The following is a 26,826-nucleotide window of genomic DNA, read 5'->3' as shown; positions in this document are numbered from 1 at the left end:
CCCTTTTCACAGTAGTGTGAGAAGAGAATCAGCACCAAAACTATGGGTTTTTTGTTTGTTTGTTTGTTTGTGTTTGTTTTTTGTGCACAGTGTTAACAGGGAAAACTAATTTTATGTTAGAAAGAATATCATCTTTTCTACTATTGTTTAAATGTATCACAGTACTAAAAGATTTATAGAACTACACTGGAAAAGCAACGACAGGCACAAAGCCACTGCAGAAAAAATGTTTGTTTATTCCATTAGGTTTCTGCTTGAAAGGTTCTTGACATAGTACTATATTTTCAATTGCTGCTTGATGATAATCATACAATACTTACTTATAGCCTCAGATATGAAAAATATCTGTGCTCCTCAATGTTAAGGAATGGGTCAATACTACATTCCTAACTTCTGCTATGGTAAAGTTTCAAAAGCATCACTAATATGCTAGTAAGTGATATTTCTCCTTCCAGTATTGTCAGTACATATGCTCACTCTTGGGATATGTATGAGCTCTCTGCATCAAGCTTTCTAGAAAGCTCTGATCAGTGATGGTCGTGCCAGCCTTGTCTCAAGCCATGAGATTCTCCAGTGTTTATTGAGGAGGTTCTAAGGACTTCTAAGGCAGATTTGGAGCTCAACTGCTTCTAGGCCCCTCTTCACAGTCCCAGTTGTGGTATATCTAGTCATTTTCCTGAAGCTGCTTTAATGTAGATCGCCATCATAATTGCATCCAACTAGTCCCAAAACGGGCTTAGGGGTGGAGATAAAGGTGTATAAAGCCCCTTTTGCTGGTCCTAAACTGATTTCAGCTCAACTGGATATGAAGTTTAAGCCTGAAAATTTGAGAAGTGGCCAATCAGTGAGATTGGAGGGGTGGGGAGAGAGAGAAATTTACTGTGTGTGGTGACAGTGGTTGGTTAGTCAGAGAGAGAGAGAGAGGGGAGAAGAGAAAAAGGCAAGGCTTATGGCAAATTTTAAAAAAGGGCTCATTCTTAAATGTTTCCTTTACCAAATTTATAACATTTTTCAGAAAAAAAGGTATTACAGAAAATTCAACTGTAAATGGGAAACTTACAATGAAATGGTTGCTTTTAAACAGTCTTGCTTTAAGTGCAAATCTCAGTGCAACTTTAACCGTGGAGTTGCTACTGATGCCTCCATCATATGACCTGAAGTACTTTATTTACTGAAAACATAATGGGCATGAATTTTTAAAAAGACCATTGTGAAGACACAGTATCATATACCTGTTGGGAATAATTTTTCTAATGCTTTTCATTTTGCCCTATAACCAAGGGATAACTTATATCAGTATTAATGGAGCATTCAGAATAGGTGGAAGCCAGGCAGATATAAGGAACTACTTTCTTTAAAATGAAGTTATAATCTGAAAAAGCAAAATATTATATAATTCCTACATTGGGCTGGGCAAACGCTTCCTACCTAATTTTGAATCTACTCAGATAATACAGGTTAATTTGTTATATGAATTTAAACATTACTAGGTTTGCATCTTGCTCAAAGGAGATTGTAAAAAAAAAAAAGCATAGAGGGGTGTGTGATAAGAGTAGGCAGAGTGAAACAGAGAGAGACAAAATAAGCGTGGAAAGGGAGGAAGGGAGAAAGAGTTACTCTTTGGAAAGAAAAAAACCCACAAGTGTGTGTGTGTGTGTGTGTATACACACACACACACACACACACACACACACACACACCATATAGAGGCTGCTTATTTGTGATAGAAGAACCATCAAGACTAGGCTAACTCTACTACATAGCACAAACTAGATAAAATATGTTTCTTCGTGTATTCGAATTACTCTTGGACGGTATTAGAAACAATGTATTTAAATTACAGGTAAGGTGATTTGGGGACCTCTTCCTAATTTTGTAAATTCAAAACTTTGTGAAATTCCCAAACATCATGGGGTTTCCCCCATCTCTTCTCATGTTATTGTTAATCAAAGTCGTGTTAATCAGAATAAAAAAATCTCCGTACCTCATGGTTAAGCCTGCTGATCTGCTGTTTGGTTTCTTCTGCTTTGATAACTAGCACCGCAGCACCAACTTCAGAGTCTGTAAATAATCCATGCATATATGTAAATTATAGAAATACATGATCAGGTGGTTTAGGGCGTTAGTAAGGTGACTCTTTCACTTGATCTCTGCTTTAAATCTGACCCCAGGTTTGGTTGGGAGCAAATGAAATTAGCATTTAATGGCTTTCTATGGTCAATATAAAATGCATAGGAAGGCTGTAAATGAGGTATTATGGGAAGTTTGCACTGCCTCTTCCTGTGTGGGACCTACTCTGTGAGAAGACATAGAACTTCTGTCAAGGCATTAAGCCTGATAATTCAGCAATTAAAAAAATCACATATGTAATTGCCACATCCCTATTATGCAGCTGTTTTTGTCTTCAAAAAGAATTAGTTTCACAGTGGCATTTAGGCAAGAGATACATAATTATGTGAGGACAGTTTCCTCATCTAGGAGGGGAAAGTGGGAAACAATCTGAGTTCAACTGGTTATGCCATTTCAACACTACCCCTTTGCTTTTGCATCACCAGTAATGGCTGGGCTCTTATATTTGTGTTCCTGCCTGCTGCTTTGTTTCAGCAGTCCTTTCAGAAGACTGCCCAGCATTTCATGCTACTCATGGGTTTCACTCTGTTCAGTTCTGACACACTGTTAACTCTGTGAAAAACCAAGAGTTAATAGTAAAATAGCGGCAAAGTTCCAGTATAGTTCTTAAATTATTTTCCAGGTATGTCCCTATGGGACCCAATCTTGAAATGTGTCGTGTTCAGCCGGTTTAATGGAGTTGATGGCACTCAGCACCTCATAGAATCAGCCCCTATATTAGTAAAGACGTGGTGGAAATCAAACTCCTGACAAGCCATTTATCTTGTAACAGGGAGGAGCAGGACAACTGGCCCAAACACACTGATGATATCCAGTTGTACCATTCTGTCATGATTTGCAGTCAGTGCAAATGACAATAAGTTTAGCTGCATGTTAAACCCATTCACATAACTCATAAAGGTTTATTTTATTAAGAATCATGCAAATATAGATGCACAAAAGGCAAGTCATCAAAAAAGTGTCTATTACAATGAGTGGCTAGATATAGCACTTACCCACAATTGTAGGAGATACCCGGGATTCCGGCCTGAGTTGATCAGAGCCAAAGTCAAAAGTCTGGCTTCCCTCATTATGGTTTCCATCTTCAATCCCATCAACAATCCTGTTAAAAACATTGTCTTTGAATATAGAGTGTATAGACCTCACATTTCATAATGTAATTATCAATATTACTTTGAAAGGCACAGTCTTAAGCAATGGTGAATTCTGTATGACACTAATCTTAGAGAAATATAAAGGCCATAGGTGTGACCAACTGAGTTACCACTTGTTTAAACCTTGAGTAAAGAGAGCAGAATCAGGCCCTTCATCTTAACTGATCATTTTGAAACTATCATTACTTTTACAGGTTGTGATAGGGCCTTTAGTCTAGTCTACTTGCATTCCCTATGCCATTTGTAATAATTATAAACTGTTGGAACCATCAGTAAAAAAGACAGTTACCTTTTCTGTAACTCGTGTTCTTCGAGATGTGTTGCTCATGTCCATTCCACATTAGGTGTGTGTGCTCGCCACATGGTGCTGGAAGTTTTTCCCTCAGCAGTATCTGTAGGGGACTGGCTCTGGCACCCCCTGGAGTGGCATCTGCATGGCATGGTATAAGGGGTGCCGCTGGCTCCCCTCCAACCTCAGTTCCTTCTTGCCGGAAACTCTGACAGTGGGGAAGGAGGGCGGGTCATGGAATGGACATGAGCAACACATCTTGAAGAACACCAGTTATGGAAATAGTAACTGTCTTTTCTTCTTTGAATGATTGCTCATGTCCATTCCATATTAGGTGACTCCAAAGCAGTACCTCTGGAGGTGGGTAGGAGTTCACGGACATGTAGATTGCAACACAGCTCTGCCGAACCCAGTGTCATCTCTGGCCTGCTAAGTGATGGCATTAGCAGTAAACGTGTGGACAGAGGACCACTTTGTGGCTCTACAGATGTCATGGATAGGGATATGCGCCAGGAAGGCCGCTAAAGATGCCTGTGCTCTCGTCAAGTGGGCTCTGATGATCGGCAGCAGCGGAACCCCTGCCATGTCCTTATGCATCAGGTAATCCAATTGGAAATCCTCTGTGAGTACACCGGATGACCCTTCATCCTATCCGCTGTAGTGATGAAGAGTTGAGTCAATTTATTAAAAAGCTTGGTACGTTCTAAGTAAAAAGCCAAGGCCCTCCGTATGTCCAGGGAATGAAGACGCCTCTCTTCAGTGGTCTCGTGTGGTTTGGGACAGAACACCGGGAGAAAGATCTCCTTGTTCATATGGAAGGTGGAGACCAAGTTTGGCAGGAAGGCTGGGTGGGGCTGCAACTGAATCTTATCTTTGTAGAAGACTGCGTACGGTGGTTCTGAGGTCAAGCTTTAATTTCCAAGACCCATCTCGCCAATGTCTCCGCCACCAGGAATGCAACCTTCCATGACAGATGGGAAAGGGAGCAAGAACCCAGCGGTTCAAAGGGCAAGCCAGTGAGCCTAGAGAGGACCAAGTTAATATCCCACTGTGGGACTGGTGCCCGCACCTGCAGGAAGGGTCTCTCCAGCTCTCTCAAGAATCTGACCACCACATCATGGGAGAAAACCATTTGTCCTTGGATCGGCAGGTGAAAAGCGCAAGACGCACTCTAATGGAAGAGTGTGCCAGGCCCTGGTTCCTCAAATAGAGCAGGTAGTCCAGGACAGTCTGTATGGAAGAACGCCAGGGATAGATGCCCCGTTCCGACGCCCAGTGGGAAAACCTCGTCCACTTGGCCACATAAGTCAGTTTAATTGAGGGCTTCCTATTTTCCAGGAGGACCTGTTGGACTCCTTCCAAACAGGTCTGCTCCTCTGGGTTCAGCCACGCAGCATCCATGCTGAGAGATGGAGGGACCCGAGGTTGGTATGTAAGAGCTGACCATGGTCCTGCAACAGCAGGTCCAGTCGGTTGGGCAGGGGCCAGGGAGGGGCCACTGACAGGCTCATGAGCGTGCCGAACCAATGCTGGGGGCGATCATGATAACCTTTGCCTTGTCTCCCTTGATCTTTGCCAGGGCCCTGCTGATGAGTGGAATCGAAGGGAACGCGTAAATCAGGCTCCCTGATCACAACAGGAGAGAAGGCATCAGAGAGGGAGTCCTTGCTCAGACCCTGTCGAGAACAAAACCAGTGGCATTTCCTATTCGGTCTGGTAGTGAACAGATCCACTTGGAGAGTTCCACGTCTTTGGAAGGTCATGCAGGCGCTTCTGTATGGAGCAACCACTTGTGGTGAGAGGAGAAATCCCTCCTGAGCTGGTCCGCCTGCATATTCCTGATGTTGGGAAGGTGACAAGCTTTCAGGTGGATTTCGTGGCTGATGAAGAAATCCCACCGATGGAGCACCTCCTGACAGAGAGCCGATGAGCACGCTCCCCCTTGCCGACTGATGTAGAACATCGAGGCTGTGTTGTCTGTCAGGACTCGTACCACCTTGCCCGACAGGTGGGGCAAGAAGATTCCGCATGCCAGACGGACTGCTCAGAGCTCTTTGACATTTATGTGTAAGTGCACCTCCTCCGGGGACCACATCCCCTGTGTCTGGAGGTTGCCGAGATGTGCCCCCCACCTGAGGTCCAAGGCATCCGATACCAACTTGATGGAGTGAGGAGGGTTGTCGAACATAACCCGTTCCAGAACTGTCCTGCGGTCAAAGTCCACCATCTCAGCAAGATAAGTATTGCCTTGGGAATGGTAACAATCTTCTCCAGGGGGTCTTGGGACTAGGAATAGACCATCGCCAGCCATTGTTGCAGGGGCTGCATTTGGAACCTGGCATGGTGGACCACATAAGTGCACACTGCCATGTGGCCCAGCAGGTGCAGACAGACCCTGGCGGTAGTCAGAGGGTACATGGAAACTTTTTGCAATGAGGTTTGCCAATGTGTGGAACTTTTCCAGTGGCAGGAACGCCCTGGCGCAGACAGAATAGAGGACTGCTCCGATGAACTTTGTCTTTTGCACCAGCATTAATGTTGACTTTTTGTTCACCAGTCAGCCTGAGAGCAGCATGTGGCTTGAAGCACCACAACATCCCTTCACACTTGAGACCTGGAACTGCCCTTTACGAGCCAGTCGTTAAAGTATGGGTAGATCTGGATACCTGGCGCCTGAGGTAAGCTGCTACCACTGACATGCACTCGGTAAACACCCTTGGTGCTGTCACCAGGCTGAACGGGAGGACCGTAAACTGGTAGTGGTGGGGACCCACTGTAAACTGGAGGAAGCATTTGTGTCCTTGAAAGATCGCTATGTGGAAGTATGTGTCCTTCAAGTCGAGGGCAGCATACCAGTCTCCTGGATCCAGGGAGGGGATAATAGAAGCCAGAGAGACCATGCAGAATTTTAGCTTCTGTAGGTACTTGTTGAGGTCTCTCAGGTCCAGGATGGGCCGTAGACCGCCTTTGGCCTTTGGGATTAAAAAGTACTGGGAATAGACCCTCTTGTTCCTGTACTTGAGAGGAACTTCTTCCACTGCACCCAGCTGTAGTAACCCCTTTACCTCCTGCACGAGGAGACTCTCATAAGAGGGGTCCCTGAAGAGGGATGGGGAAGGTGGGCAGGAAGCGGGGGGTAGAAAGGAACTGGAAGGTATAACCCCATTCCACTGTGCTGAGGACCCAGCGGTCCAAAGTTACAGTGTTCCAAGTCGGGAGAAAAGGGGAAAGGCAGTCGGAGAACACTGGGGAAGATGAATCCGGGGAACAGTCTGGTAGATTGCCCTTGGGCACACCCTCAAAATGACCCCATGCTTATTACGGGTTGAGCCTGACTGGGCAGAGGGTGGAGGCGGGTGGCTTGGGCAGCACTTGTAATCCTTGACTCATTTATGAGGCTGGTCCTGCTGAGGATGGCTCCCCTGGCCCTGAGGCTGCTGTGGTTTGAACCGCTTATGTGCCAGGGCTGGGATGTGGAGATCCAAGGTTTTCAGGATGGTGCAGGAGTCCTTGAGACTGTTTGCCTAGGGCCCCACCGCCGAAGGGCAGGGCCTGCAATGGCTGCTGGGCCTCGGTGGATAACCCAGAGAGGAAGAGCCAAGAGGCTCACCGCATGGAGATAGGAGAAGCCATGGTGCGGGCAGCAGCATCTGACGCTGCTTGGAGGGCTGCCCTGGACGCAGTCGTGCCCTCATCGAGGATCACTCAGAACTCCTTCTTGGAAGCATCAGGGAGTGACCCTTCGAACTTGGCCATGGTTGCCACATATTGAAGTGATATTGGCCAAGGACGGCTTGGTGGTTGGCTACTCTCAGCTGAAGGCTGGAAGACAAATAAACTTTACATCTGAAAAGATCCCACCTCCTTGATTCTTTATTTTTGGGGGTGGCCTTGGGTTGTTCCTGCCTCTCCTTGTGGTTAACCGCCTCAACCACAAGGGAATTGGGGGCCGGGTGGGAGTATAGGTACGCATGCCCTTTGGTTGGCACAAAGTACTTAAGTTCAGCCCTTTTAGAGATAGGGCCAGAGAAGAGGGGGTCTGACACAGGGCATTAGTGATTTTAGAGACTCCTTCATGAAGGGGTAGAGACCCCCGGCAGGAGACGATGACATCAAACAGAGAGTCTGAGGGCTCTTCCAGTTCCTCTGCCTGAAGCCCCAGGTTAGAAGCAACCCTCTTTCAAAAGTTCCTCGTGTATCTTGGCATCATCCTGAGGAACTGGGTGAGGGGGCCCCATGATAGCATCGTCTGGGGATGATGAGGACAATGCCGGTGCCACAGGAACCTCCACGTACATTGGTGATCCAGCAGCTAGCTCCCCTGGGTCCTCCTGGATCTGTGGGGTCTTACCCCCCGAAGCTCCGAGCACCGGAGGAGAACTGGATACCGAGGTCACTGGCCTCTGTGAGGCTCTTGGCACTGATTGGGCAGCCTGGGAAGGTTGGGTGAAGCCCCTGGGGTTCCATGGGCACCATGGCGCCTGTTACCGAGTTAGCAGTGCCAGGTCAAAAGCTCTGTGCAGACAAACACAGTAGAAACAGCTAGCTTTGACAGTTCCATTGTTCTATTTATCCAGTCCTGCCAATATCAGTCTATCATCTTGCAAGCAGCAAACCCCATTTGCAAGACAGTACTGATATTAGGCCTAAACCAATGCCCACTGAAGTGCCAGTGACTTCAAGGTGCTTTTTTATTGGTGACATTATGAATTACACTGCATGCTCTATATAGGTGTACCTATATAAGCTGTATTAAGAGCCAAATCCTGAAATCTGTACTTAAGTCTTACTCGGGCATGGCTGATAGTAGCCCCAGCATGCCCCCCTCCATGGGGGTATAGAAGACGGACTAACTAAAAGATCAGTATAGATCCTGCCCTGACTCACCCCAACGCCAGCCATGTTACAAGTCCATCTTTTGGAACCATGAAAGTAGAAACCGTAATTTGACCCACAACAAACTTGGCTCTAGTGAAACTCTATTTATGAGGAAGTGGAATGGAAATCCAGATTGTTTCAATGTATTGCAATGGTCAGGCTGCAATTCCAGTTATGGTTCCTTAGATCTTCCCAACACATGGGCAAACATCTAATCAGAGTAACAAATGCCATACTGAATTCAGTAAAACTTTCCCAAGCTCTTCAGATATTCAGTCCTCCTGTGGGATTGTTCTTCCTTTTGAGTTTGCATACATGTGGCTAAACACAGGGTTAAGATTGCTTCACTGAGCTAAGGTGAAACTTAAGCTGCTCTAAGAATCACAGTCAGTGGAGCTCCTGAGATGAAAAATACTATTGACAATGAGATCACTGTATGAGGATATTATTTTGAAATCGGATGGCTTTTTATTGCCGTATGCAAGCATAGCTCAAGGCTGTACTTACATGTTTGTCAAACAGAGAGAAAGGGGAGAGTGCACATCATATGAAAAACCTTCATCCAACCAACCAAACCAACAAATAAAAGATTGATTTATGAAACAGACCTTTTCAACCGGGCCACCAGACACTGTCTACAGAAGCATCCATTTGTGCATACAGAAACACACATTAACATGTAAACGCTCACTTTGTAGAAAAGCATTGGAAACAAAAGGGTAGATTTTTCTTTCACTTGCACCAGTTTTGCACCATTTGAGTCCCATGAAGCTACTCCTCTGATTCACAGTGATATCTGAATCAGGCCCATGAAGATGAAGAATGGAATAATTAGAAGCATAGGCCATTAATATACTAGTTTGAATATTTCTTATTTTGATGTACTGATGTTTTGTAATATGAATATAAGCCTTTACCCACTAATGTTTTAAAGCAAACCAAGTGCTTGTAAAAGGTGCTCGACTGACAACAGTGGACAAGGAAATCCTAACTTTGTCCACAGAACAGGCATAGAATGGGAAGTGATACAGTCTTCCCTAACAATGCCTCAACACTGACACAGAGGGGCGACTTCTAGAAGATAGTTCAGCTTTATGCTCAGCCAATTCTTGGCCTCTCTTCTTACAGTGCTAATTGGGAGGGTGGTTTTTGTGATAAGGGGACACCTGTACAATGGGAACTACACTTTACATGAAATAAGGATGTACTTATTCATGTTCTGATATTGCAAATGTAATTTGGGTTGGGAAATTACAGAGAAAGGGATTTTGGCTGGCAGGATAATATGTATTAAATCATGTATTTTTATGGGCCACATTTCCAGCCTAACTATAAACAGGACTCTAATTTTGCATATGCAAAAGTATGTATGGAAATAATAGTGTGTGTAACAATGCACCTGCAGTTTGCGTCCACAGAATTGGTGGTCAGTGTCTGGCCATGTGCATGTGTAATGACTGTAATGGACAATTTTTAATAGGCACCATGAACCAAGGATTTACTGAACTACTACTCATTTTCCACAAGCCATCAAATGGTAATGACTTTCAGTCATAACTGACTTGAGCCAAATCAAACGTGAATTTTGGCTATAGTTAGTTTATTGCACGATTTCCTAAATACATTTTGACCCAGCTAGACCTAGTGTATATTTGTGATGCTGAGTCAGTGGTTTTCATGTTTACTTTACCACTACCATAACCCTGAAAGGAGAAAGATTATTATGTTAGCTTGTCTATCACTAGTGAACAGAGAAAACTTTTAAAAATATACAATACTTCAAAATTGCTGGAGGATGTAAATTAAAAACCCTAAACCAAGACATCTGAAGGGCTAAATCCTCAACTGGTACAGCTCCCTATGGTGACTGACATCAGCCAAGGATCTGTCCCCAAGACTATCGTTTTTGCTAATAGCAGCTTGTGATTTTGGAATAACCTACATAAGCAGCGTTGTCATTAATTAAGTCATTTCACACTTGTACTAATCATACTTTCATACCACCACACACCATCGTGTATTTTGTTTACACCACACATTTTAGAGAAAAGCTGATTTTAAAAACTTCGTAGTTACTTCCCATCCAACCGGTAAAGCCAGGTTGCCATTATACAATCTGTCACTTTTTAAAAACTGTAAACTATAACCTACTCCAGTCACTTTGTATATACGTGGCTATGTGCTGACACTGATCACTCTGAATATAGCCTTTCCTCTGAGGGACTCAAAATGCTTTAGAAAATTAAGCCTCTTAGTGCCCCTGCAAAATATGTACTTTCATACTTGTTCCACAGAGGGTATATTGATGACTAGAGAGGTTAAGGCCACATTTAAAATCTGGGTGCCTCAAATCAGGCCCTGAAATCAGTAGCTCATCATCTAAATATTTCATCTGATTTTCATATATGCTGAGCACTGTAACTTCCACTGTTATAATATTATCTTTATCTTGTAATACGGCCCTGCAGTCCTAAAGTGCTGGGGGCTAAATAACATTAAGTTCTTGTTAATAAAGGACTCTCCCTGTCCCTGCAGGGTGGCTGGGATAAGAAGATTCCAGGAAGGTTAGATGCTAACATTAAAGAAAAACAAGAATTTTGCAGCATTAAGAAAAAAATTTGTGACCTGATACTTAAAGCAGACGTGCTGGGGAAGAAGATAAATCTTTATAGCTATTACCTTGGGCTGAGGTTAGGGGGACCAATGGTGTTCAGTGTTGAAAGGTGCAGTTTTAGGTTTTTCTCTCTCTTTCTGGAGTAGTAGTGGAGTTCAGTTTCATGTCTAGTTCTTGCAGGATTTGAACTGCAAACTCGGATGGGGGAGTGAAAGGGCACCGTTCCTGAGGCCAACTGTTTCAAGTTTATCCCTAGATAGCTTTTATTGCTTCCAGCCTTCTTCTCTTGGGATGAGGTTGTGCTCCTCGTGTGGATTGGAGAAAGAATGTCGTTCTCCTCTTCTTCTCCTTCGTCCTCGTCTTCCTCGTCTTCCACAATTGATGGGAGTCTCTTGTTTATGCTGCCATTTCCCTTGGGCGCTGTCTAAAATAGTGGATAATTCATATTAATATAAACTTCAAAGCCCAGCACTGCAGGGACAGCTGATTTGCTCTGATGTTCATACTTGAATAAAGCCAAATCCATTAGAGCTTTTATTTTTCATTAGAACAAATGTTATTTTGGGACCCACCTGTTATTTATTTATCTCTCTCTTCAGTCTCTCATGTATATATACAAAAGCCCTCTAGTAACATAGCCAGTGAACTCACTGCAAATGTATTTTGTTACTGAGAAATGTTGCCTGACTTTAGTTCTTACAGGCCACCCAGAGTACATATACTTCAATAGGTTTCTCTCTGTCTTTTGAGGAGTTAGTTCTTCTGAAGTTAATGCTGTCAGACTGTTGATGCATTAAGAATGGGTTTTAGGTAAGTAACGAATATACCCACAGTCCAGTATATGGCCAGTACAGTCAGTTATAGAGAGTGATACAGTTCACTTAGGACCTGAATGCATACTGGTTCCTCCTCTTAGTCACACTGAGTGGGACCTTACACACTGATCTTACTACCTTACAGCCAGACCCCTGAGCTCCCGCAGAGCCCTATTAATGCACAACAGTGTAACAGGTTTACCTTCTGAAGAGCTAACTCATCCAAAGATAGAGATGAATTTATTAAAGAATACAGACTGTGGGATGGACTGTAGGTGCTTGTTATAGGAGGCAGAGGGGCCTAATGGACTCCAAAGACCTGCCACTCTACTGCTGGGTGACCTTGGGCAAATCATGTCTCTGTGCTTCAGTTCCCCAATTGTAAAATAGGAATAATGTACGCCTTTGTAAATCACTTAGATATCTACTAATGAAAATGGCTATATAAGAGTTATGCATTATTAATTAATTTATTTATTTCTTCTTGGAAAAAAAATACATGTGCAGTGAGTTGCAGAGGTCTGCCCACATGGAGCTTACTTCCGGGTCAGGGCCTTGCTTCACAAGTAGTCCCATTTATTCCCATGCTACAACTTGTGGGGCAAGGTATTATCACTATGAGTAGCAGAATCAGGTCCTACATAATTCTTACAAACTCCACAAATCTCAAATAAATGGGACAGACAAATGCAACTGAGCCCAAAAGAAACCTTTTCTGAAAATAGTACTGGAGCATTTTCAGCGTGATTGAGAACAGGAAGTAGCAAAAATCTCACATAGGAGTCCATTCTGAATTGATTTCCAGCCCAATTGTCCACAATCATATCAGTTTGGATAGTTTGGGTGAAGATACAAATTTTGGGTGAACAATCTTTTGAGATTTGCCCATCACTCCTTGTCCTCATATTTTGCAGCATGAGTTTAATTTTGCTATTCTATTTGCACTATCAGTTTACTAAGTAAATATTATACAATTATTATTGTTAATGCAGATACAGTGAGCCAGACCTTTTCAATCTATGTCCAAAAAGTCAAGAATATAAAATATAATAGCAAAGGCCTGTCTGTCAAGAAGATAATAATGGCCTCCCTGAGAAGTATTCTGCTATATAGAAGTCTGATGAGCACACTGTACAGAACTCTTATATGAGAAAGAATTTTATGTAAATTGAACTTTCCACATCTATCATTTGGTTTGACTAAACATTCCAGGCTCACCTTTCAAATTAATATGCATTAATGGAATATCCAAATCCAGCATCTGGATACTAAGATGCCTAAGCATTTATGCATAGAAAATGGGCATTTATGAGGTACACCTAACAGCAGTTTTAGCATTCAAATGCAGGATCCTATTTAAGGGCCTGATTCAAAACCCTCTGAATTCAGTGGGAGCGTTTCCATTGACTTAAAAAGGCTTTGGATCAGGCCCTAGGCACTTATGTTTCAAAGTTAAGCTCATCATATTTAAAATCAGACAATCATACCTGAGATAGTGTAGACTTGTTTGATAATCTTGATATTACCTGAGGAGGGAAAAAATGTAGTAGTAGCAGAAAATAAGTGAATTTGCACAGTTTTGGCTTCCAAAGGCAATTTCATATGATGGAACAGCAAGGAAATCTCATAATAAAACAAATGCATATTCCACAAATTAAATTCAAAATGCCACTGATGATAATGAAACATCTTTGAAACAGACTCTGTCAGGACCAAGTTGTTGACCAGAAAATGTACCTTCCATTTTAAAGAAATAGGGAGTTTTTATAAAATTAACATTTTACTCCAAAGTAAAACAAGACTAGGGACATGACCTGCACTGGACATACATGGCTGGATCTCTGCACAGGGAGGCCCCATGATTTTGATAGGGCTCCATGTAGGCACAGAGTTCGTTGTAGGATCGGTCCTTAAATAATGTAAGAATCTAGAACAGTGACAGGTATGCCAACAACTTTCAAAAATAGATCCCTAAAGTTAGGCTCCAAACACAGAAAGTCAAACTACCATCTGTGCCTTTGAAAATCTCCTCTTTAGGCTCCAAAATAAGTGTCCTGATTTTCAAAAGTGCTGACTACCCAGCATCTCCCTTTAAAATCAGAGGGATCTGTGGGATGCTCAGCACTTCTGAAAATTATACTATTTACGTAGTTGTCTCCATGCAAACTCTAGGTAACATTTTCAAAGCTTAAGGGCCAGATTTACAAAGGTATTTATGGGTCTAAAAATGCAGATAGGAGGCTAGTAGGATTTACAGAAGTGCCTAAGCGAAGTAGGCACCTAAGGGTATGTCTACACTACCAGATTAGTTCGATTTAACTTAATTCGAATTTGTGGAATCGACCTTACAAAGTCGAATTTGTGTGTCCACACTAAGGACACTAATTCGACTTTGTGAGTCCACACTAACGGGGCAAGCGTCGACATTGGAAGCAGTGCACTGTGGGAAGCTATCCCACAGTTCCCACAGTCCCTGCTGCCCATTTGAATTCTGGGATTTCCCCACAATGCATGCTGGGGGGAAAAATGTGTTGAGGGTGGTCTTGGGTAACTGTCATCATTCAACGTGCTTTCGGACGTCTCAAGGGGAGATGGAGGAGCTTACTGACTCGCTCGGATCTCAGCGAAACCAATATCCCCATTGTTATTGCAGCTTGCTGTGTGCTCCACAATCTCTGTGAGAGCAAGGGGGAGACCTTTATGGCAGGATGGGAGGTTGAGGCAAATCGCCTGGCTGCTGATTATGCTCTGCCAGACAGCCATGCAATTAGAAGAGCCCAGCGGGAAGCGCTGTGCATCCGGGAGGCTTTGAAAGCTAGGTTCCTCAGGGAGCAGGGTAACCTGTGACTGTTCAGTTTCTTTACAGAGAAGCTGAACCTGCCCCTGCTTCAGTTACTGTTGACTTTCTTCTGCGGTTACATACCCCGTTCACCACGTTTCCCCACTTCCAACACACATTTAAAAATAAAGTTAATGGAACATTGTTAATTAACAACGTTTTCTTTATTAATGAATTCGCGTTAAAGGGTTGAAACAGGGACGCAGACTGTGGTGGGTAGGGTGTGCAGTGATGTTAACACCGCTTCTACACTCGAGGAATGATAGGCTCCTGCTCCTAGAGCGGTCTGCAGTGCCGGACTGGTTGTTTCAACGGAACCTGCCATCCCTCCTTTTCGGGACTCTGTGTGTGGGGGCTACGTGACCTTGTGGCGGGGGAGGACGGTTACAGATTCCCCTGCTGCGTGGCTCTGTGGTCCGGAACAAGGACCGCTGCATAAATTCTGTAACCGTCCTCCCATACCACAAAGTCACGTACCCCCCACCCACACAGAACATGGAAAACACCTCCCAGACCGACCAGGGTGCCTACTGACTGCACTGTGTGTGTGACCTGCTGTTGATCCTGCCCCCGTGTCTGTACCCTGGTAAAAGTGACTGTCCTATGCAATTAACAACCCCCTTCCCCCCACCTTCACAGACAGTCTTCTGTAGAAAAACTTGACGGAAATAGTAATTAACAGCAAACTTTTAATAATCAACTACACAATTAGGGGATGAAACTGGGATTGGGGCTTCGGTGAGCCAGGAAGGGAAGGACTTCTCAACATTTAGGGAATGAGAGCCTTCTTGTATTTGTGCACTCTGCAGGGGTGCAGTGACAGTTTTCACGGCCCCTGTCGCCCCTCCTTCTTGTTACTTTGGGTGAGGGGGGTTTGGGACTTTGTGGCGGTGGGAGGGCGGTTGCAGATACAGTGCAGGGGGGCTCTGTCCTCGTGCCTGCGGTCCTGCAGAACATCCACAAGGCGCTGGAGCGTGTCAAATTTTCCCTCAGCATTTCCTGTGTGGCTGGTCAGAACATCCAAGCTCAGACTGCTGTCCAGAGCGTCAACAGAGTGGTGCACTGTGGGATAGCTCCCGGAGCTACTAAGGTCGATTTCCGTCCACACATAGCCTAATTCGACATAGCCATGTCGAATTTAGCGCTACTCCCCTCGTCGGGGAGGAGTACAGAATTCGAACTAAAGAGCCCTCTAGGTCAAACTAATTAGCTTCCTGGTGTGGACGGGTGCACGGTTAAGTCGAATTAACGCTGCTAAATTCGACATAAACTCCTAGTGTAGACCAGGCCTAAGTCCCATTTACTTTTAATCTTTGTAAATCTAGCCCTCAAACCCAGATCCTCAGCGTTATTTGACTTCAATGGGATTTAAGCACCTGAATAACATAGAAGATTTGGGCCAATTCAAAAGTAATTTAGGCACTTAGGAGCCTAAGTCACATTGAAAGTCAAGGGATCTTCAGAGCACAAATAACTTTTGAATATTTTACTTCAGCAGATTAATTTTAGTAACCCATTTTTGAAAATCTTGGTTGTTTTGTCATAAATCAGAGCCCTTGCAGTTTATAAGGCTATTAGGCAAATAGTTCTGTAATTACCCATAAAAATGAAGTCATCATTATTGCCACACAAATGTGTGCTTCCCCAATGTTTAATTTTGTCTAAGCAGTAAACCTATTCCACATCTGCCTAGCCATCAGCGTGTGGATTTATCAGACACGTTGCTTAAATAAACTTAGCAATAATTCTCAATACACTGACAAGTAGAACAACCAGAATCATTACATTGTGTAAATAAAGCAAAAATATGCCCCTGCTCCTCCTGTGTCAGCGAGAGAAAATGTCGGGCAGCCCTAATTGGAGCCCTGATATGGTCAGATGTCGAGCCCTTTCAGCTCTGATTGTAATCAGTGTCAGCAGAAGGAACTCAGCACCTGGGCCCTAGATCATTTGGAGCAATAGAAGCATTCACTGTGCTAAATGCTACAGTTTAAAAAAAGATCAGTTGAATGTAATACTAAAGGCCTGACTTGCATGTACACCTGCACCCAGACACACCTGGTATTAATTAGATTCATTTAATATAGGGGTATATAGTGCCTAGCACTTTGGGGTCTCTAGACACTACTGCAGTATAAGTGTTAAATATATGTTGATATAATATTAATTGATATCTGCAAAACCAGTCCCATGAATTAGCAGTTTAACAAACAGAAATATGAAAATATTAATTTGCCTGCCAGAATCTTGCTTGGGTTTTACCAAGAAAGGACTTGTATGTGGGTGCGCTTTGTTAAATGTGGGCAAAGATCTTCTCCTCTTTTGAGCTTTCTTCCCCGAATATAAAGGAGAGTTATATAGGCAGCCTTGAAAATAAGGAAATACACACTGCTGCATGGAATGGCTTTAGATTTTTTGTATGCTTTCCCATAGCCCTGCTGGGATTGCATGCATTCAGCTGGGTTGCAGGGTCTGAACAGCATTTTCCCTGCAGGGGCTCCACCTGACTGCCAGGGATTAATGCTGTGCCAGCAATGAGTGCACTGAACCTTTCCCTCTCCACCATTCTCACTGTATCCTGCTGGTAACCCAGCTACTGTGGATTTGCCTGAGTGAGGAGGAGGAGAGAGCAACCAGCTGTCTCAGAGCATTGCTAGTAGGGAAAGGGAAATAATGGGGGGGTGTGTCAGAAAATGTATAGAGGTACAGGCTGGTGAAAGGTAGCTCAAGGGAGGGACAGAGGTTCAAGGAGGAGCAGATTGGTGGTGACAGGTTCCCTCTTGAGAATATCCCCCATCCTCTCCTCCCATTGGTTCCACTTATTCTGTTCTCTCTTTTGTCCCTGGCCCCATAGTTGGGCAGTTTCAGTTTGAATCAACACATTTGGATAAGTTATGTGCCCAGGAACGAGCTAATCCATTTCACTGAAGCATGCCAAAGTAAAGAACATTATAACAGCATATCTCTGGTGTTCTAATACTTCATTAATAGCTGACAAAGATAAATATTGTGTCCATTTCACATAAAGGTGGGGCCTGAGCTCATTTGCTTTGAGAGAAATGATGCTCGACGGTAAACATTTTTGAGACCCACACACTTAATAGATTGACCTGAAAGTGGGCCGAGTTCTCTGAAAAGAGGCATTCTAAGACTCTTCTCTCCAAAAACTGAATTCTCAGAGAGAAAAAGAATACAAATGTACAAGAGCATGAACTAAGAGCAGGAAATTTAAAAACTGCAGTATCCACATAACCAGGTTTTCACCTTCCTGCATCTGACTGCATACGTTTAGTATCAGTGGAATTATCACAGGACCTGAGGAACTGTCCTAATTTCCAATCTACTAAAGCATTTTTTTGCTTTAGGACAATTTCCTTAAAGTGTTGTGTGGCTTCCATGAAAAGAAAGAGGACACACAATTGTACATACTGTATGCTGTGTTTAAAAGAGAAGTAAGGTTAAGGTTATAAACACATTTTGAAAACAAAGTTGAAGAGGTATTTCCCAAATAGACATATTAGGAACATGTCACTAATGATAATGTGAGTCATGCTAAAGATGCTCAGAGGATCTGATTCAGATTTAAAATATAGCACATGTATCCTTTTGTATCTTGTAAAACTTTGTACACAACACAGTAACTAATTTCACAAGATACAGTGGTAATAGACTAAGTACCAAGATCAGAATCAAGCCCATAGTCTCAATTTGATGTTTCCCTAGGATTGTTTAGAATCTTAATGTATACATTTTGGAATTTAGCACAGACGGTGCAACAGTGGTATTCTCTTCTATCAATGTTCACTGTAATTAAGATTAAGATTTTGTCACAGTTATTTTTAGTAAAAGTCACAGACTGGTCATGGTCAATCAGCAATAATTCACAGAAGCCCAAGTCCTGCTGCCTGGGGGTGGTGGGGGCGGGGAAGGACTGACAGCCCAAGCCCTGCTGCCCAGGGGGGCGGGGTAATGACTCGCTGTCCGGGGTTGGGACCCCACACCCCACAACCCAGGGCTGACAGCCCAAGCTTGCCCACCACCCCCACCGCCGGGACTGAAGTCACCGAAAATCACAGAATCTGTGACCTCCATGATGAACTCCTATCCTTAATTATAAGGCCAAGAATGGTACTTCCACATGAGAGAAAGCTGGTTATTCAATGCAGGAAGTCAATCCAGATCTTTTAATCATCTGGAAGTGATTTTTTTTCTGGACGGATGTTATAAAATGGTAACCCCCAGTGGTATAGATATCTGGTAGATCATCTGTGGGGATTTTCAGGGTAAGCCAGTTAAAATGTAAATAATATATATACAATGTGTTCAAGAGGGATTGTAAATCATATTTTGGAAAAAATGAATTTAGAGGTACAGCCAGTATCCAAATTTTGGAGATAATGAGATAAACAGTAGAGTATGTAGATTTGCATTTGCTGGGCTTGAAAGGGTAGGGTTTGATGGATCATGTTGTCTTGTTCTGGCTTAGAAGGTTCAATATTCTTCATAGCAGGGCTTGACTCTGAGCTTTAGGAACAAAGCATGCATATAGATTTACTGAGTTCTTTGTAAGTCTGGGTTCCTAGAATATGTTAATAATATTTTGCATTTTAGGGAACAAAAGGCTAAAACACTGTGTCAGAAAAGGATTTGGAAGCACAAACTGGAATATTAATATGCTTAGTTAGTATTAAGAAGTACATAAAACTGTTTAAGGATGTTGGCAATATGCAAAAATATAGATCAAATGCCATATGCTCAGTTCGTAGGGATTTTACTGACTGGTAATGGAAAATATATGAGCACATAACAAGGGATTACCATATCACTGAAAAGCTTAATGCCTCACACATGTTCATCCCCTCAGTTTTCCTTAATCAGGAAGTTCCTCAATGAAACATAATAAATCCCTTAAATCACAGCCCATTGACAGAAATACATGCTACAGGAGGTCTTAGGTTAGCTATCATTGTTATTGTAATTACACTCCATAATTTAAAAGCATATTTTCCTGGGCATTTGGAAATGTCTCCTGTCCCAATATCTTGTGTATTTTAATTTTTTGGTTTATCAGCTCTCTCTCTCTCTCTCTCGCAGCCTCCTCCCTCTTACCTTTTTTACACTGCCTCTGGCTGAATGGAGAATAAATAAATTCCCTAGAAACTGATGTCTTCAGCACTCTGGGTTTGTACAGGATGCTGTGTAAGCAGCAAGAGCTGAGTGAATAATCTCTATTGAATATGGAGTTTAGCTTCTGATTGTGAATTGTCCACAAGCAACATATAACTTTCTCCCATTAATTCATTGTTCAAAATTATTCCAGGAATAATTTTGACAAATAATCATGATTCTATTGATTTTGTGTGAGTATTTAAAATGTGAATTATGTTGGTTAGTTTTATTGGCCATGTAGGTCACAGAGTTTCTTTTCTCTGACTGGATGCATATAATGTTTAGATTTAGATTTCTGGTGCCAACACTCACGGTTACAAGTTTGAAATTCACTTTCCATAAATATTCTATAAAGTGAACACTCAGAAAAGAGGCTAAACTCAATGAATAAATTATTAGTAGTGAAGTATTCACTCACCTTCCATCTAGACTGTGATGGTTGTACTCCTTAATGCAGAACGTATAGTACTTGTGCTTAAAAGGTAGAAACAGAGGAACCATAATAATGGCCAAAAAAAAAAAGAAAGAAAGAAAGAAAGAAAAAAACAAAAAGGCTAGTATATTTTTTATTCTGTTTCCGTGTGCACTCTTCTCTTTCATTAAAAACAAAACAAAGAAAACCCACTATTCCTGAGGATTTTGTGCAACTTTGAAATCATGAATTAAGAAAGACACCTTTTATTTATGTAGTAAATCCTACACCAGTGAAAAGAACACCATCAAAAGAAAGGAGGTCGTCAATGAGGCCACAATGAGATAGGAGAAGCAATTGTTAAAAGAGATGGCAATAGACCTTTGCACCTACAGCATGCTGTTCTAGCAGATAATACTTTTGAGACAGCTTCCAGGTTATTACAGACAAAAGATACATCAGAAAGAACACTTTAGATATCTTTCCTATTTGGTTACAGTAATTGTGGAGGGGACATTTTGATGAGGATTTACTGTATGTTTGTAAATATTACAGCTAACACTGAAAACCTTAAGAACAATAACGCTCCAAAGCCCTGGTCCTGCAAACACTTATGAACATCCTTAATTTTCCTGAGGTGAGTACAGTGAAGTATGTGCATAAGTATTTGCCAGACTGGGGCCCTGGATAGGAGGAAATCTGATTAGAAATGTTCAGTGCCTATATGAGCAACCTTGGGAAAGACGGGAATTTAAGGGTGGGATCACCAGCCCTGCTCCAGCTTCTTTATGCCATGGGAAAAGGGCCCTAAAAGCCTCATGTCTACCTGGGCAGGATTCCCCTGGAGTAGGAACTATGGAAGTCAGCTGCAATATGGTTGTTCGAGGACCCCGTCACAAGCCCTGCTGTAGGTAAAGGATAGGACTGCATGTGTGTGTGTAAAGGGCAGGGCTGCTATACACAGGGCTGCAGCGACTCCAGGAAGTGGTGCAGCCCATAGGGCACCCCGTTAGGCTGCCATAGTTCAGACAGACTCTCAGGGCTGTCTAAGTTTAGCTGGAGGTGTCTCCAGCCCCAAAGCAGCTCAGGATCAGGAGGGTGCAGAGATGACTTAAAGCTGCTGTGGTGGATGTGGAGTTTCTATGTAATAATCCAGGAATGCTGCTATGTAATTTATGAATACTGCAGGCAACCTGGTCAGTGAGGCAAAGTTACTGTCTAACTACATGGGTTTATTAGACTTTCCTATATGAATGTATGAATATGATCTAGCTTAATAAGGAGCTTTTGCAGGAGAGCATCACAATGGATATTGATACACAATGCCCCAACAAACATTTGGGGGCAATTGTAGCATAGTGGCCTACTTCTAAGCTCCAGCCTGAACTTACACAGCTGTTTTGCCATTGCTGGGAACCTAGGGATCAAAGGGACACAAAACAGATAAAAGGGCTCTCTGGAGAGACAGGGTGGGGGGGAGTTGTCAGTAAGCTCTGACAGAGACAGGTCCTGCAAAAATGTCTGAGGAAGTTTGGGCCCTCCCTGACTTCCAGAGATTGGGTAGCCTTAGGAAGAGGCAGTATGTATATAATCCATTTTCTTGTTTTAAGATGTTTTTTCTGAAATGCTTTTGTTCTAAATAAATAATACTTTTCTTTGAAAAGGCTATTTGGTCATTGCTCTGGAGGGCACAGAACTGCAGGTACTGGACACACATCAGGCCTTCTGAGGAACCATACTTATCAGCTGGGGATGGCAGCCCAAGGTCTGGTCTGAGAGTGGGAGAATCATGTGATTCCACACAAGACTGGTGACTGCCTAAGACCTGAGAGGGAAGTACACTTCATAAGACTGTAGCACTGGCCTGGCCTGACATGAGTAATTAACACATGGAGGGAGGCCTCATTTTCTGGAAGACAGAATTAGGAACATAAATGAATCATCAGGTTAAAAACAGAATGTTTGTGCTAAATAAGATAAGTAAATAGGTGAGCGGGCTAAGAAGACGGAATGTCTGAGCCAACTAAGATAAGAGGGAGAACACAGAGGGAACTATTTGCTATGAACTAGATAACAAGGGACAAAATAAGTTAGGAATGTAGAGATGGGGTAAAGAGGAAATCAAACCATGGACAGTGAGTGGGCAGCATATGTTGCACAGAGATCGGTTCCTGCAAAGTAACCAAGCCAATCTAAAAACCTATGATGCAATGTACGTGTAATGTATATAAAGGGAGAAGGTTTCTGTGCAACTTTGAAGTTGTGATGTACCCTGCATCCATCCCCGCTGCTTTTTGAGTCTGATCAACTCAGCGTAGCACTGCTGTATGCCAAATAAAGATACCTGAGTGACGAAGGCTGGAGTTGAACTGAGTTCTTGGGAAGCCAAGTGGAAAGAGATCTTGGAGGGAATCCCAACAAAGACCAGAAGGGCTCAGAGATACCATTAGCTTGCTAACTGTGACAGCCACCATAGCCCCTTTTCTCTGGGAGTAGTTCTGTGTTATGCCTCATAGCAGTACAGTACATAATTTCACTCTAAGTGGGCCAAATACAAGGCAAACTGAGTGAAATCTAATGGCCTGGGATATACAGAAGGTCAGACTAGATGATCTAATGCTCCCTTCTGGCTTTAAACTATGAATCGACCTATACCATTTTTTAATTCTTAAGCAATTGGTTCTGTCATAGATTCCTATGTAGCTTGGAATCTGAATCAGTAAAGAATTCTCAAAGTAGAACAAAAATGAAAACAAACTCAATAGTTACATAATCAACTGCACTAAGACAACCACAATGTGAAACACTATGCACACAGGGCTACATTTTATACTGATCTCCAAAGGTAACCACATGAAGAAAGTTGGAGCAAGACCAACAAAAGAATGTTGAGTCCTACAGCTGCACTTCATTGAAGAGGATTTGCAACAGGCTAGTGAAAGTTGGAGAAATATTTGAGACAAGAATGGATGCTATGATTTGTATTAATGGAAGCTCAGCACACTGGCAGAGAACAGCCCTTAGTCTTAAAAGGGCCATGAGTTTGTACTTTTGCAAAAAAAATAAATAAAATAAAATAAAATAAATCACTCAAATTTACAAATACCAGAAAATACTAAATTTGCCAGAAACTTTTTAGTCCTTTTGATTAGACACAAAAAAGTGTCTGTGGCCCAAAATTATTTAGGCTTTAGAAACCACTCACTTCTTTTTAAAATCTACATGGTACTTCTTCCAGCCCTGAATTCTGTTATCCTCTGGGTCCCACACTCTAAGTGGGCCAAATACAAGGCTAACTGAGTGAAATTTAATGGCTTGGTCTGGGTCCCATACCATTAGCTGTTTGATCCCTGTCGGCTTGTATGATACCATTGCCCCCAGATTATGTCTGAACCTACATACACCTCAATTCATATCTACCATGGGACTTCTGCCGACTCAACAGAATGCCACTCACCTTATTTTTCTTTACTATCAACTGGCTGGGGTGCCTGTTAATTTTGCCTGAAACAAATGGGATGCAGGGGGAAGAGTTTGGGAACAGATGCTAAGCTTATCTTGCCTATCACTGTATGTGATCATAATAAAGACACTGATGTGAACAGCTTAGAAAAGATGGAAAGCAAAGGCAAGAGAAATGTGATTCAAACAGGAGCCATTACAATACTATTAGTGCTGGCATTGCCCCAGATTAGTTATTTCATACATAAAGCTTCTTCAGACGGCTTCCAAAGCCAAAATAAATAAATAAATAAATCAGGGAACGATCCAGCAATAGGTCTTGAGCATGTTTAATGGATTGTACCATCTGTGCAAGAAGCAGTTTGGTTAATAATCAAATTCACCATGTGGCCCTGGACCATCAAACATGAATGCCAAAGCAAACATAACAAAAACAATACATTCAGAAAGGGAAAGCAGAACAGAAAATGGTTAGTTGAAAATAATAATCCCTAATTCATACCAAGTATCTCACAGTCCCTTTCAGGCTATATGTACTATACAGAGATTACATGACTCACAAATAATAAAATTCAGCCATTCTATGCCAGCATCCTATAGCTATTCTATAAGTCAGGGGTCGGCAACCTTTCAGAAGTGGTGTGCCGAGTCTTCATTTATTTACTCTAATTTAAGGTTTCACATGCCAGTAATATATTTTAACATTTTAGAAGGTCTCTTTCTATAAGTCTATAATATATAACTAAACTATTGTTGTTTGTAAAATAAATAAGGTTTTTAAAATGTTTAAGAAGCTTCATTTAAAATTAAATTAAAATGCAGAGCCCCCCGGACCGGTGGCCAGGACCCAGGCAGTGTGGGTGCCACTGAAAATCAGCTCGTGTGCCACGTTCGGCACGCGTGCCATAGGTTGCCTACCCCTGCTATAAGTGAGAGCTTTCAGGAGGGATATTATATTAACCAGATTTCACGCTGACTGATTAGAGTTTGCATATCTAAATTCATTCAGAGGTTTAAATTGGCAAAGTTCACTCCCGCTTCTCCCCTCCCCAGCACTCAATTTGGAATTTGGTAAAAGAAACCCCTCAGTTTAGCACCCCTATATTTTGCAAAAAATATATTTAATTACCATCATTGGAGGTTTTTAAATACAGGTTAGACAAACACCTGTCAGAAACAGTCCAAGTATATTTAATCCTTCCTCAACATGGGGGGCATGGACTAGATAACCATTCTTAGGTCCCTTCCAGCCCTGAATTTCTATGATTCTATAAGCAGAGATTATCGTTGTTTCATATCACAACCTACATGCAGTACCTGCAGCAGCACAGTTCCACCTAATATCACGTGGGATATTAGTTACTTGGAAGGAAGAATGCCAATCCATTTCTTACATCTGGCTTTGCTTGGAGGGCTCCCATCACAGTCTTGCCCAGCCCTACTTATCTGATGAGACCACAGTAAAATCATAAATTAAAATATCACTGTGGAACTATTTTTAAAACACAGGCTTGCTACCATTATTAAATTAACTAACCTGTGGCTATATATTTCACTGCTCCAGACAACAGTTTAGCTGAAAGCTTGTCCCTCTCTAAAATATCAAATATACACTGTATGAGCTAGAGATGGGACTCTGATAATGCCAACAACAGGGTTTGCCACCTTTTCCTCACATAAGGTTCATGGTCCTTAACACCAAATATTGTACTTGCCCAGGATTGGTCTGGTACTCTTGATTACTCTTCTAAACTGACCCTGGGACAATTTAACATACAAGAAGAAGAAGAAGAGAAGCCTCTTTCTCATATAAGACTTCTCTGACTCCCAAACACTAGTCACAGACATCTAAGTTTGATTTTGATCAACAAACAACAACATAAGGAGCAGTAGAGATAGCTACCCCACATGCCCTGCGCCATCAATGTGCTACAATCCTAAGCATGAGAGATTCTCTCTAGATGCAAGGTGGCATTTTAGTCTATTTTCTGGGCAGGAAATGTTCGAACCCTCGGCTAAAACATAAATAAACAAACTAGAAAACGCCTTACATCAGACTACAAAGTTGCTTCTTTAATGCATGCCTCACAGGTTGCAGGTGACCAGAGAGCAGTAAGAAAGCCTATTTCTACATAGCTGGTGTCTTGTCTCTCTCTTCCTCTTTCCCACCAAAAAAATCTGACAGACATGTTGATTAGTCAGCTAACAATTTTCCACTGAAAAACACATCTGTACAGGTGATGTTTTTGCTCTATTTATAGGGCATGCTGCATGCCAGTTGTTAACATATGGCTTTTTGGGAGGGTATGCAGTAAAGAAAGAGGGAGGGAGAGTCCAAAGCATAGTTTTTAAAAATTAAACTTATTTTCCTTTCCATTAGTTTTCCCCCTCTCTTTTCTCCCCACTCTGATCTCCACTGCATCCTATGTCTGAGCAGTTGGTGCAGTCTTTTTTGTAATTTCTTGTGGTACCCAATACATAACCCACACATTTCAGGTAACAACTGATAATTCATAAGGATTCTGGTGGCACTCGGGTAGGTTGGTTGCTGAGTCTATTCTCCCCGAAATGGAGATATAGATGTACACTAAGGGAACTGTTCTAACAGATTAATTTAGAAGTCTACTTACAGAAACTTTAAATCTAGAAAACAATCCATGTGTTTTCCTTGTTGAACACATTACATTTTATTTATTTATTTCTCTAGGGGTTCCACAGAGCATTTTTTGTTTGCTAATGAAATACCTCTTTAGTTTCTTTATATGCTGAACAAAAAATGTTATCTACTCAATACCTAATGAAACTGAAAGCTGAAATATAGAAATAATGTGTATCTATTGAGTGCATGAATTGTTGATTATATGTTTATACAAGTATTCTTACATATTACTGCATTCCTGTTTCAATATACATCTTGTTAGAAATCATACATATCAAGTATACACATATAAAAATATAAACATATATGTTTAACATGACAGTGATGATTCAGAAGTATTTTAAGATTTCACTACTACTATACCTGTACAACAAATTTTAAATAAATCCACATAATTCAATTTTA

The 26,826-nt window shown here is 42.2% G+C and overlaps 1 protein-coding gene across 6 annotated transcripts in view; it reads right to left on the bottom strand.

Annotated features, from left to right (window-relative positions):
* KCNH8 (potassium voltage-gated channel subfamily H member 8) overlaps positions 1-26,826 on the bottom strand; it is a 337,777-nt gene that overhangs the window by 11,035 nt on the left and 299,916 nt on the right. For 5 of the 6 annotated variants that reach the window (XM_039525054.1, XM_039525057.1, XM_039525056.1 and 2 more), the window contains 4 exons: positions 13,368-13,406; positions 11,131-11,489; positions 3,126-3,232; positions 1,985-2,061 (listed from right to left, as the gene is read on the bottom strand). In XM_039525054.1, the coding sequence (XP_039380988.1) occupies positions 1,985-2,061; positions 3,126-3,232; positions 11,131-11,489; positions 13,368-13,406 (582 nt within the window). Of the gene's footprint in view, positions 1-283; positions 819-1,984; positions 2,062-3,125; positions 3,233-11,130; positions 11,490-13,367; positions 13,407-26,826 lie in introns of those variants that run through there. The other variant, XM_039525058.1, reaches the window with a different exon arrangement.

This window comes from Mauremys reevesii, linkage group 2 (genome assembly GCF_016161935.1).
Source record: "Mauremys reevesii isolate NIE-2019 linkage group 2, ASM1616193v1, whole genome shotgun sequence".
Lineage (NCBI taxonomy): Eukaryota > Metazoa > Chordata > Testudines > Geoemydidae > Mauremys > Mauremys reevesii.
This window is presented reverse-complemented; position numbering and strand designations above follow the sequence as displayed.